Source organism: Equus przewalskii, chromosome X, assembly GCF_037783145.1.
Source record: "Equus przewalskii isolate Varuska chromosome X, EquPr2, whole genome shotgun sequence".
NCBI lineage: Eukaryota > Metazoa > Chordata > Mammalia > Perissodactyla > Equidae > Equus > Equus przewalskii.
The window spans coordinates 123,872,468-123,886,440 of NC_091863.1; the positions used below are offsets into that span (position 1 = coordinate 123,872,468).

Below are 13,973 nucleotides of genomic sequence, written 5' to 3' on the forward strand. Positions count from 1 at the left end.
TGCTATCATTTGTGAAAAAAATATGCTTGTATATGCATGAAATATATCTGGAAGGAAAATCAAGAAGCTAGTCCCAATGACTGCAGCTGGAGAGAGAAACTGAGTAGCTAGGATAAAGGAGAAGGAAGGAAACTTACTTTTCACTGTATACACTGTAATACTCTTCGATTTTGAACCGTGTGCATATATTCCTTGAAAATACACTCTTTCTGGCAACATATAAAGAAAATATGTATAGAGGAAGGGCTACTCAACAAATGGTGTTGGATCAGTTGTTTAACTATTTGTAAAATAAAGGTATACCCTCAACTTACACTAATATAAATACCAACGGAACTAGAGAAATAAAAGCGAAAAAAAAAAAAAAAAGAAACCAGCCAAGGTAATGGTGGCTGTGTAAACCTGAAACTTCTAACATATCCTCCAGACATAACTCAGAGGCTGAGATCATCTGAATTTCAAAAGCTCAGAACAGAAATGAATAAATACCAAGAAGAAATAAAATAATAAAAGAAGAGTTTATTAAACTCAGAAAAGAAATAGAAGTGGTTTCCATTTCTGCCTAGGATATAGAAAGTTGCAAAGAATAGCCCTTCCACCCTGACAAGAAAAGCTGGACAAGACATAGAATCTTCACTTTCTTGAGCCCATCAGAAAGTTGAGGTCACAAGGCACCAGGGTAGAGGGAACTCGTAGTGGCAAGCTCCCTTGGTGGTGATTCTAATGGAGACTTGCAGTTGCTATGAGAGCCTACACTCCAGAAGATAAACTAGCCAACCCAGGTCCCTGGCCTTCCTCTTCACCATAACAACAAGAAATAGGCTTCTGTAATTAAAACAGATATTTGTAAACAGGATTCTCATTTTACCTGAAGAAATTCACTATTCAATCTAGAACAGAATTTCTCACTCTTGGCACTATTGACCTTTTGGGCCAAATTCTTTGTGGTGGGGGCTGTCTTGTGCATTGTAGGACATTTAGCAGCATCCCTGGTCTCTACTCACTAGATTCTAGCAGAACCCTCACTACCAGTTGTAACAACAAAAATGTCTCCTGACATTGCCAAATGTCTCCTGGGAACAGAGTTAACACACTTATATTAAAAAATTATTTGTTTTTATTATCTGAAATGCAAATTTAACTTTTTTTTGCTGAATATGGCATCCCTACCTGGGGGGCAAAATCTCACCCCCACTGAGAACTGATCTAGACCCTCAAACACAAACATGAACAGACAACCAAGAATCATCAAGCATTTGAAGAATACAAAACCAAAATCAAAAAGCTCTTCTTCAAATACGGTAAATATATTCCTTCTGCCTCAGGGCCTTTTCACTTTCTGTTCCCTCCTTCTAGATACCTGTCCTCTAAATATCTGTATGGATGTAAGGGAGGAAGCCAGGATTTAATAAATATGCTAGGGAAAACTCTCACAAGATGGTGAGATATCCAGAAAAGAGGGGCAGGCTTATGTGAAAAGGAAATAGTTCTTAAAAATAAAAAGCATGACTACCAATCAGTGGGCTGACCAGCAGAATGTTTACAACTTAAGAGTAAATCAGTGAGCTAAAAGCTTGACCTGAGAAGGTCTCTCAGAACATTGAGCAAAAGGCCACAATGATAGTAAGTATGAGAGAAAGGTTGGGATGTATCTGGAGAGTAGATCTAGATTATACCAGTTGTTCATCCACTGTTTCTCAATCCCAAGACCACCCCTCTACACTCTTCTCTGATTCTAGAACCAGGGTTCTACCAACCTCATTTCTCAGACTTGCTTGCTGGCTGTCTTCCTGTTGGGTTCTGCTAATGAGAAACACTGGTAGAAGATTGTAAGGCAGGAAAAAGGGAGAAGGGACTCTCAGGATCCATCAGCATCCCTCCAGTGGCAGAAGACAACACCAGCTCCAGCTGCCAGCTTCATCAGGGCCCCCTGAAGCACCAGTACTAACTGCATAGCAACCTCTCCATCAAAAGTCAGAGCAATAGATGCGTGACTACAGCTACCCCTCCTCCAAGTTCCTAGGTTCTGGTCACGCCACCCTTCACCTTTATGTGTGAGTTTTTGCAATAGTAGCTGCTTTCTGTAGTTACTAATATCTGGATGCTCTCTTCTTGCTCTTTCAGCCTTCTAATACCTGCGTAAACCATACCCTGTATTGAATCATTTCTGTTGAATACCTAATGTGGCTTCTCTTTTCCTGTCTGGAGCCTAACTGATACAGCGTTTGGTGCCAGAAGTAGTCCTAGGAAATAAACCCTTACAAGGACCTTGAACAACAGACAAATTCAGAGCAAAGAATAGTACCAGAAATAAATAAGGTCATTTCACAATGATAGAGGGGTTAATTCATCAAGATAAAATAACAATCCTAAATGCGTATGCAACTCATAACAGAGCTTCAAAATATATGAGGCAAAAACTGGTAAAACTTCAAGGAGAAACAGGCAAATCTACAATTATAGTCTGAGATTTAAATACCTCTCTCTCAATAACTGGTAAAACAGGAAGACAGAAAATCAACAAGGATATAGAACTAAACAACACTATCAACCAACTTGACCTAATTGATATTTATAGAACACTCCATCCAACAAGAAAATGTACATTCTTTTAAAGTGCACACAGAACATTTACCAAGATAGACAATATGCTAGGTCAAGTCTCAACAAATTTATAAGACTTCAAGTTATACAAAGTATTTTGCCTAACTACAATGAAATGAGATTAGAAATCAAAAACAGAAATATATTTGGAAGTTAACACACTTTTAAGTAACACATAGGTCACAGAGGAGATAACAAGGGAAATTAGAAAATATCTTGAAGAAAACAAAAATGAAAACACAAGATACCAGAATTTGTGGAATGCCACTAAAGCAGTGCCAAGGGGGAAATTCATAGCCTTAGTGTCTATATTAGAAAATAAGATTTCAAATCAATGGCCTCAGGTTCCACCTTAAGTGAATTTCAGAAAGAGCACTGGCTGTCATGCGGTCAATTCTAAGGGAAAGAAGTCAGACACAAAAGACCATATATTCTGTTGTTCCGTTTATATGAAATCACCAGAAAAGGTAAATCTATAGAGACAGAAAGCAGATCAATTGTTGCCTGGGGCTGGAGATAGGAGTGGGAATTGACTGCAAACAGGCCAAGGGAATTTTTTGAGGGAATAGAAAGGGTCTAAAACTGGACTGTAGTAATGGTTGAACAGCTATAGATTTACTAAAAATCATCTAACTGTACACTTACAATGGGTGAATTCTGTAGTATGTATGTATGTATGTATGTGGTGTGTGTGTGTGTGTGTATACCTCAATAAAACTGTCTTTTAAAACCATTGTAATGTGTGGGAATGTGTTCTAAGGACGTTAGGCCAAGGAAGATGGAATATAATATTGGATCAAGCTAAATGTATTGATATGGATACGCTTACCAAAGACTCTAGATTTAATGTGTTAGCTCAAGCGCTTAAAGTGTTCTAACAGTTTGCCTGACTAAAACATGAACTAAATGGTGGCTACATTCAATGAGGTTGTGATACCAGAATTTCCTTGTCAGTATGTAAAAGGAAAAATACAAAGGCATAGGGAGATAGAAAGATGTAGTAGATTTCCCATGTGTGATCTCTTCACTCACCCATCCCCACTATAGCTCCTGAAAGAGTATTTTAGGGAGGTCAGGTAATAAATGAAGTTTTGACCTAATTCCATCTTCAAGTGGGCCCAACGAGTCTATAGCCATTTCTCCAGTTGTTGAATGCATAATTGGAACAGACATCCCCGGCAACTGATCAAATTCCCACATCAGCCTTCTGGCCTGTGGAGTGATGGCTGTGATAGTAGGAAGGGCAAAACTCACTGGAACTCACCACACACACTACTGGAATAGTAATTCAAAATCAATACTGCATGTTTGGGGAAATGCAGAGATTAGCCACCATGAAAAACTTGAAAGATGTAGGGCTGGTGATTCCTATCACATCCCCATTTGACATGCCTGTTTGGTCTGTGCAGAAGGTGGATGGATCTTGAAAAACATATTATCATAAATTTAACCCAGGATTGATGTTAATTGCAGCTGCTCTTCTAGACAGAGCCTCTTCGTTAAATCAAATCAACATAGCTCTGGCATCTGGTATGCAGCTATTGATCTGGCAAATGCTCTTATCTCTACATCAACTTGCAAGGATCAGCAGAAACTTCACTTTCAACTGGCAGGAACAACAGTACATCTTTATGATCTTGCCTTTGGGCTATGAAAGTCTGCTGTTCTCTACCATAATCTAGTCTGCAGAATCAGTGATCACCTTGACATTTCACAGAACATCACATTGGTCCACTACATTAATGACATGATGCTGATTAGACCTATTAAGCACAAAGTAGAGAGCGCCTTTGCTTAGTAAGACAATGCATGCCAGAAAGTGTGAAATTAACTCTACAAGTTTCAGGAGTCTGGCCCCTAAGTGAAATTTCTAGGGGCACAATGATTTGGAGCATGCTATCCCCTCCAATGTGGAAGAGAAGTTGCTGCAATTTTCATTAGCAAACAAGGACATTTAGATAATTATTATAAATATGCCCCACATGTTCAAGAAGGTAGAGGAAAGCACAAGCATGTTAAGGAAAGATATGAAAGATTAAAAAGACAGAAAGTGAACTTCTAGAGAAGAAAAATATAAGATTGAGATGAAAAATACATTGAATGGAATTAACAGCAGATTAGACATTGCAGAAGAAAAGATCAGTGGACTTGAAAGACCAAGCAATAGACCACCAACAACGATACTCAGAGAAAAAAAAATACTGTACAAAAAAGAGCACAGCAACAGTGAGCCATGGAACAACTTCAAGCAGCCTATTATAGGTGTAATTGGAGTCTCCAAATTAAAGGAAAGAGATGACGGAGAGAAAAATATTTGAAGATATAACTATAACCAAGAAATAACTATAGACCCACAGATCCAAGAAGCTCAATGAACCTCAAGTACAAGAAACATGAAAAAAACAACACCAAGGCACATCATAATCAAATTACTAATAACAGCAGCTAGGGAAAAAAAAGACATATTATGTGTAAAGGAACAAAGGAACAATGCACATGAGAAAACAGTGAAGCAACATCTTTAAAATACTCAAAGGGAAAAAAATCAAGCAAAAATTCTTTACCCAGCAAAAATACCATTCCAAAATTGAGGAAAATAAAGATTTTTATACAGACATAAAAAACTGAAACAATTCGTCACCGGCAGACTTACAGAAAGGAAAATGATTCCAGATGGCAGTATGGATAGACAGAAAGAAATGAAAAGCAGTGGATATGGTAAACATGTGGGTAAACAAAAAACACATTTTCCCTATGTTTAAAATCTCTTTAAAAGATAATTGTTTAAAGCAGAAAATAACACTGCAGTGTGGGGTTTATAACATGTAGAAGTAAAATGTATGGCAACAGTAGCACAAAGTCTGAGAGAGGGTAAATGGAAGCATACTCTTGTAAGTTTCTTATATGTGAAGTGATATAATATTAATTTAAGGTAGACTATGATCAGTTAAAGATATACACTAAACCCCTAACGCAACCACTGTAAAAAACACAAAGGGGTATAGCCAACAAAGAAGATAAAATGGAATCATAAAAATTAATTAATTCAAAACAGGGCAGAGAAGAGGGAAAAGGAAAGAAAGAATAAATGAGACAACTAGGAAGATGGTAGACTGAAAATACAAGATGACCTAAAGTTGAAGGTCATGCAGACATTGAGAAACAAGCTCTGGCAAGCAGCCCCTATCCTAAATAGAAGGCATCACTAGAGGAATTGGCAGAAGACAAAGGAATGACATCTTGAAGGGGCTGAAAGAAAAAAAGTTGTCAAGCCAGAATTCCATGTCCAGTGAAAAGACTTTTCAAAAATGAGAGAGAATAGACATTCTCAGACAAACAAAACTGAGAGAATTAATTGCCAGCAGATATAAATTACATAGTATGTTAAAGGAAGTTCCTTCAGGCAGAAGGAACATGACACCAGACAGAAACTTGAACCTACACAAAGAAATGAAGAGTGCTAGCACAACCAGAAGGACCTACAACCAGACTATACAACCATGTACTGGGGGGCTTTGGGGAGAAGAAGGAAAAAAAGGAAGATTTGCAACAGATGTTACCTCAGGTGCCAATATTTAAAAAAGAAAGAAAGAAAGAAAGAAAGAGAGTGCTAGAAATGGAATAAAGGAAAATAAATTTGATTTTTTTCTCCTTATTTTTAATTTTTTTTTTTTGAGGAAGGTTAGCCCTGAGCTAACTACTGCCAGTCCTCATCTTTTTTGCTGAGGAAGCCCGGCCCTGAGCTAACATCATGCCCATCTTCCTCTACTTTCTATGTGGGACGCTTACCACAGCATGGCTTGACAAGTGGTGCCATGTCCGCACCCGGGATCCGAACTGGTGAACCCCGGGCTGCTGAGAAGCAGAATGTGTGAACTTAACCACTGTGCCACCGGGCCAGCCCCCTCCTTATTTTTAATTGCTTGAAAAGATAACTGATTTTCTAAAGCAAAATTATTAGCAATGTATTATGTGTTTATAGCATATGTAAAAGTAAAATACATGATAAGAATAGCACAAAAAATAGAAGGACAGAATTGGGACTATACTGTTATAACGTCCTTACACTACTCATGGAATGGTATAATATTATTTAAAGAAAGATTCCCATTAAAGATGTATATTTCACACTCTACCGTGACTACTAAAAAATTTAAAAGTTTTGATTGATAAGTTAATAGTGGAAATAGAAATAATAAGTAAGGCTCAACTAACACAAGAGAAGGCAGAAATAAAAGACAAAAGAAACAAAGAATAGATAGAACAAATGGAAAACAGCTAGCAATATGGTAGATTTTAATCCAAACATTTTCATAATCACACCTTATCTAAATGAACTAAATACACCAATTAAACCAAAGATGGTAGGATTGCATAAAAAAGCAAGACCCAACTATATGCTGTGTATAAGAAACTCTCGTTAAATATAAAGACACAGATAGGTTAGACATAAAAGAATGGAAAAAGACATACCATGCAAGCACATATCAAAAGAACGCTGGGGTAGTTATATTTATACAAGAAAAAGTAGACTTGAGAACAACAAATAGCATCAAGGATAAAGAGAAACATTAAATAATCAAAATGGGGTCCATTCTCCAAGAAAATGTAATAATTCTAAATATGTTTAACAACAGAGCATCAAAATACATGAAGCAAAAACAAATAGAACTGGAAGGAGAAACAGACAAATCCGCAGTTGCAAATGGAAACTTACACACTCCTCTCTCAGTAATTGATAGTTAAAGCAAGCAGAAAAACAGTCAGGGTATAGAAATATTGGACAACTCTATCAACCAACCTGACCTCATTAACATTTATAGAACATTCCACCCAACAAGAAAAGAATACACATTCTTTTTCAAGTGCACATGAAATATTTGCCAAATGAAACTATATTGTGGCCATAATATAAAATTAACAAATTCTAAAGAATAAAACTCAGAGTTTGTTCTTAGATAATAACAGAATTTAACTAAAAATTAATAACAGAAAGATATCTAGAAAATCCCCAAATATTTGGTAAGTAGACAAAAAACTTCTAAACAACCCTTGGGTCAAAGATGAAATCTCAGGGGATATTGAAGAATATTTTGAAATGAGTAAAATGAAATCACAACATATCAAATTGTGTGGGATGCACCTAAAGAAGTTGTTAGAGGGAAGTTTATAGCATTAAGTGCTTATATTAGAAATTAAGAATGTTCTGAAATCAGTAATTTAAGCTTCTACCTTAAGAAACTAGATAAAGAAGAGATAAACCCAAAGCAACCAGAAGAAAGTAAATAATAAAGATAAGAGAATAAATCAGTGAAATTGAAAGGAGAAAAACAATAGAGAAGATCAATGAAATCAAAGGCTAGTTCTTAGAAAATATCAGGAAAATTGATAAAATTCTAGCCAGACTGATCAGGAAAAAGAGAAAAAATAAACTACAGTATCACACATGAAAGAGGAGGCATCATTACAGATCCTACAGACATTAAAAGGATAATAAGGAAATATAATGAACAACTTTATGCCAATAAATTCAAGAACTTAGATGAAATAGAGAAAATCCTTGAAAAACATAAACTACCAAAGCTCATTCAAGAAGATATGGATAACCTGAATCGTCCTATATCTGTTAAAGAAATAGAATTTGTAGTTAATAACCATCCTACAAAGAAAAGTCCAGGCCCAGACGGTTTCAATGGTAAATTTTATGAAATATTTAAGGAAAAAGGAATACCAATTCTACACAACATCTTTCAGAAAATAGAAGAGGGGCAAACAACACCAAATTCATTTTATGAGGCCAGCATTATGCTAATATCAAAACCAGACAAAGATAGCACAAAAGAAAAACTACAGAACAATATCCTTTGTGAACAAAGATGCAAAATATTAGCAAATTAAATCCAGCAATAAATGAAAAGGATATCACAACCAAGTGGAGTTTATCCTAGGAGATCAAGGCTGGCTCAAGATTGAAAAATCAATCAGAATAATTCACCATAGTAAGAGACAAAAAAAGAAAATCATATTATTATTTTTTATTGATGCAGGAAAGACATTTAACAAAATTCAATTCATGATAAAAAGCCTCAGCAAACTAGCAGTATAAGGGAACTTCCTCAGCTTGATAAAAGGCACCTACAAAAAGTCTACAGCTAACGTATTTAAAAGGCGAAAGACTGAATGCTTTCCCTCTTGCATCAGGAAAAAGTCAAGGATGTCTGCTCTCATCATTTCTACGCAACATTGATAGCACCACAGGTTCTAATTATAAACAAGGCTACTAGAACTAATAAGTGAGTTTAGCAAAGTTTCAGGATACAAGGATGATATACAAAAATCAATTGACAAACTAACTGTAAGGGACCTAGAATCGCCAAAACAACTCTGAAAAGAAAAACAAAGTTGGAGGGCTAAAACTGCCTCATTTCAAGAATTATTGTAAAGCTATTGTCACCAAAACAGCATGGTATTAGCATAAAGATGAACAAAGAGATCAATGGAACAGATTAGAGAACACAGAAATAGACCTACATAAATATGACCAATTGATTTTTAACAAAATTGCAAAGGTAATTCAATGGAGTAAAGACAGTCTATTGAATAAAAGGTACCGGAACAAATGGCATCGGTTTGCAAGAAAATGAACCACAACATAAACCTCACATCTTTTACAAAATTTAACTCAAATGGATCGTTGATCTAAATATAAAATGTAAAATTATAAAACTTTTAGAAAAAAACATAGAAGAAAGTCTTCAGGATCTAGGGCTAGGTTAAAAGTTCTTTGATTTGACACTAAAAGCATGATTCATAAAAGAAAAATTGATAAATTTGACTTAAAATTTTAAAATCTTTGTTCTACAAAATATATTGTAAAGGGAAGGAAAAACCAGACTATAGACTGATAGAAAATATTTGCAAATTATATACTCAACAAAGAACTTGTATCCAGAGATAGAAACAGTACCTGGCTCTTAGCATTGTTTTGAAGACTAAATGAGATAACAAGAGTAAAGTCCTTATTGTAGGGCCTGGCACATACAACCATTCAATAAATGTGAATTATTATAATTGTATTGTCACTGTTGTTACAGCATTCTTTAAAATTGAGAAAGCAAATGCAAGACAAATGTTCATCAGTAGAGAAATTGTTAAATTATGTTACATCTCTTACAAGAAATTTTAAGCAATGGTTTAAAAGAATGAAGTAAATCTTTATGTACTAACCTGGAAAGACGTCCAGGATTCTTTTGAAAAAAGAAAATTGCGGGACAATTTGTATAGTATGATCTCATTTGTGCAAAAAGAAAATTATATCTTTTGTAGAAATTTTTCTAGAATGATACTCACCAAACTGCTAACAGTTGTTATCCCTAGAGAGAGGAGTGGAATGAGGAGAGGTGCACAAGAAGGGTAGGACATGTGGGGAAATTATTATTATTATATTTATCCTTAGATCATTTGAATTTTTACAAGAATATATTCCTATATTATTTGTGAAACAAAAAATACAAAAGAAAAGAATCAACTATCTTTTAAAAGAGCAGTGATAAAAATAAATTTGCCTTGGCTCATGGGTTCAAGAGGATGAAGTACAAGCTTACCTTGGACTGAAAGATTTACCTAAAAACAGACTCAGCTTTCATTTGTAATTTAACAGAACCAAAGGACTGCTGCCTCTTGGCTTAGTTGTGCCACTAACTAGCTTTGTTTTGTAACACAAATGTTAGACTTCTTGAGGACAGGGATCAAGTCTTTTTTTCTGTTTCTGTAGCTTGTGACACAGGGGCTGGTTCAGAGCTGGTGCTCAGTTAAAGGGAGGAAGGAATACCCACTCAGGACAAGATCTAAATTAAAGGTGGCTGTGAGTAATAGCGAGCTGTCCACACTTGGTTGAACCGACACACGATTGCCATCTAGTGTCAACAAGGGATTCCTGCAGAAGTTAGAAATGAGAGGAAACAACTTTTCTTTTGGAGGTGTGCTCCAGGGACATCTTTCAACAAAACAGCATTGACTGTCTAGAAGACTATGACTCTCGTTAGAAAAAGTTCCCAGTCATAGGCTAAAAGGTCAAAGTTTGTCTTGGAGTGTTGGTAAGATGACATCTAGGTACTTTTGTGTCTCGAGTCTCTTCCATCATCACCCCACAATCACATGCCCACGCACCTCTAAGCTGTGCAAAGTTCACACTTGCCACACCTCCATTCCACCCAAAAAGAATGAACCCTGTATGATAATAGGTATACGCATGCATGCCTCCCCAAAGTTGATGAAATGCTAATGAACTTTCCTAAACCAATCTGGTCAGGACAATATACAAAGCAGGACTGGAAAAAATCTTCCATAAACTTTGCCCTACAGGTTCACCATCTTTCTGAATCACCTCCTGGAAAGAGAGTGCCACTCTGAAAATATCTAGTGAACCTTTAAAATGTCTCACATTCCAAAGGGCAACAAGGAAAGCCACTTTGTGACAAACCCTCACCTGTCCATGCATGTCACAGGGAGCAGGTTTTCTCCTCTTGCCTCCTTTGAGTATCAATGAGTCTTCAAAGCAGCTTCACTGTTAGGGAAGCAGCTAGGTGATCCAGAGGCTGAGAAATATTGGACTTTGTGCTTATGGACTTGGGGACTCAAAAATAATGATGAAGGGACACACTGGTGGTTCATCTGAAAAATCTCCGTATGTATAGCTCTCTACAACTACATACTAAGTAGAAGAACAACACGCCTCTAAAATGTTGCTCCGCAGAGCAAACAGCAAAAGAGAGTGACACTGTCTAGTCCAGGGTCAATGGGGAAAGGTGCCCTGAGCAACTGTATGTTCAGGAAATGCTCCTGTCACATATTCTGGAAGTATTCATTTATGATTAAAGTCTTCTTATAATCCCATATCCTCCACTTCCACACTGTATGTGCCTCACAAATGTGGAGAACAAAAACTCTGGTCAAATTTGGCTGAAACGGGGACACCAGTTTTGGAGCATGGTAAACACCAGAGCAGACATGGATAATGAACGTTTGAGCTGTCTGTAATACATTTAAAATGGTAATGGAATGTGTAGGAAGATGTGCTTGTAGGAAGATGTACACTTTCAAGTGTCTCTTATTTCATACTAGCAAAAGTCCACGGTTCCTGCTGGTACTAGAAAAGCGTGGTGTCAGCATAAAGAGTAAGCTCAGAAGCGATACCATGAGAAACGAGTGGAAACGAGTGGAGTCTGTGGAAGGCTCCAGACAGGCGTGTCCGATGACAGCGACACGAGAGAGCACTCCTCACGGTCCAAGGGGAATGCAGGAGCCTCCCTGCCCGCCTGGCCCAGGCAAGCCCCGTCCGGCTGTCCCTCTCCCTTATCCCTTGCCCTGTACTCCCCGCTGGGCAATGGGACTCAGGGCCACTCCCCGCCAGAGACAGGGGCACTCTTTCGAAATGTCTCCCTGGCCGCTCCTGCACCGAGACTGGCGCCTGGCGTTTCAGCCCCAACCCGCCTTCCTCCTCTAGGGTCAGCGGCCCCAGGCCCGCAGCTGGCCGACGCTGGCTCGACGTGCGATTTCGCTTTCCGTCGATCGGCCTTGCCTGCAGCCCCGAGCGCTGGGAGCGGCGGCGTCTGCGGCGCCCAGAGCCCGGGGGCTCCCGGCGGCCTGGGACCCAAGGATGCGAGACCCGGACGGGCGGCGCCCCTACTCACGTAGCGCTGCAGCTTCCTCTCGGGGGGCGACTTGACGAGCCAGCCCGTGCACACGGCGTCGCCCGCGCTCATCGTGGCCGCCGTCGCTGCTTCCTCCAGCTGGGTCGGCCGCCCGTGGCAGGAGGAAGTCGGGCCAGGGATGCCGGCGGGGCGGGCCCAGCGCCGCCCGCCCAGCGCCGCCCCGAGCAGCCGCTGCGACCCCCCTAGACAGGACAGGCGCCACCGCCCGCGGCCTGGGATGGCAGGAGAAACAAGCGACGGAGCCCGGGGAACCCCCTTCGAACAAGAGAGGAGCTGCCAGCGGCTGTGCCTCCGGAGGCCCCGGGGAGGGCGTCCCGCCCCTCTAACCCAGGGCCGGAGCGAGTGGCCGGTAGCCAGGGCCACCGGAGAGCGCGAGGAAGGAGCCCTGCGACCTAACGGGAGCGCAGTAGGGAACTGTCCCCGGTTGCCCATGCCCCCATCCCTGATCGCCCACGTCAAAAGGGCTGCTCCCCGGGCCTCAGGGTCACAGGAGCCGAAACCTCGGACCCGCAGCACCTGCGATGTATATAGCTAGAAAGAAAGAAAAGCCTGACTCCTCTTTGACTTCCCTGTTCCACACGATCGTTTGCAGAGTAATGGTTCAAAGGGGAGGGAAGTCAGTTACTTGGACCGGGTGGGGTTTATCTCAGAAATAGACTTGCCTCATTCAACATTGGCCACCCCAATATATGTCTCTTCAGCATGAGGATTATTTGAGGCTGATTGCTTTTGATAAACTGGGACAGGGAAGGAGGCTCTGAGGAGTGGAACTTGCTTCCCTTTGTTAGGACACATTTACATTTGTAAGGTAAATCTCTATCTGTAAAGGTGCCTCCCTCTCTGTACCAGGAAGAAGAAAGGGGATGACCTTCTCTCTAGAAACTCTTAATCAATGCCAAAGGCAAGGACTTAAATCTGCATTTGTTTATTGTGCTTGTCTGGTAACCTCCTGTAACTGACTTCCCTCCCCCTCCCAACGTTGGCATTTCTTTAAAGATTAAGCATCTATCCTTAGGCTAGGAACTGATTGCTGCGCTCACCTGTGACCACCCAGCTCAAGACAATAGACTTGCCTCCTGCTACGCCCTCCGAGATAGCAGACCACTACCTGCTGTGTCCATCAAGTGCTGTGCCGACAGGGCAATCTTATGACTATTGTGGGAGGGACATTTCAATCATATGTGAAATATCCTGTTTGGGGGTATATAACCACTCTGTGCACCCCACTTCTTCGGTGTCCTTTCTTCCTTCGGGAAGAAAGGCCCCGGGCCATGGTTCCTCATAAAGCTTTGTTTAATTTTCTCTTGCTATTCTGTCTCATGTGAATTTAATTCGTTCTCCGGCCAGACGAACCCACATTTAGGTAGAGGAAAAGTCTTCCCTCTATAGTAGGAATGGGGGGGACCTTCCTCATCTTGTTAAAGAACAGCTACAGAAGATGTATGACTAACATCATACTTAACGGTAAAAAAACTAGACACTTTCCCCCTAAGATTGGGAAGAAAGCAAGGATATCTGCTCTCACTACTCTTATTCAATGTAATATTGTAAGTTCTAGCCGGTGCAACAAGGCAAAAAAGAAAGAAAGAAAGAATGAAAGAAACAAACAAACAAAAGTCACACAGATTGGGAAGGAAGAAATAAAACTGTCTCAAT

At 39.5% G+C, this 13,973-nt stretch overlaps 1 protein-coding gene across 5 annotated transcripts in view; it reads right to left on the minus strand.

Moving 5' to 3' along the window:
• GAB3 (GRB2 associated binding protein 3) overlaps positions 1–12,581 on the minus strand; it is a 99,398-nt gene extending 86,817 nt beyond the window's left edge. For 2 of the 5 annotated variants that reach the window (XM_070604640.1, XM_070604643.1), the window contains exon 1: positions 12,297–12,580. In XM_070604640.1, coding sequence (XP_070460741.1) covers positions 12,297–12,368 — 72 coding nt within the window. In that variant the 5' untranslated portion in view covers positions 12,369–12,580. Of the gene's footprint in view, positions 1–12,296 lie in introns of all 5 variants that reach the window. The other 3 variants (XM_070604644.1, XM_070604641.1, XM_070604647.1) reach the window with 2 other exon arrangements.
• Positions 12,582–13,973: the final 1,392 nt, after the last annotated feature.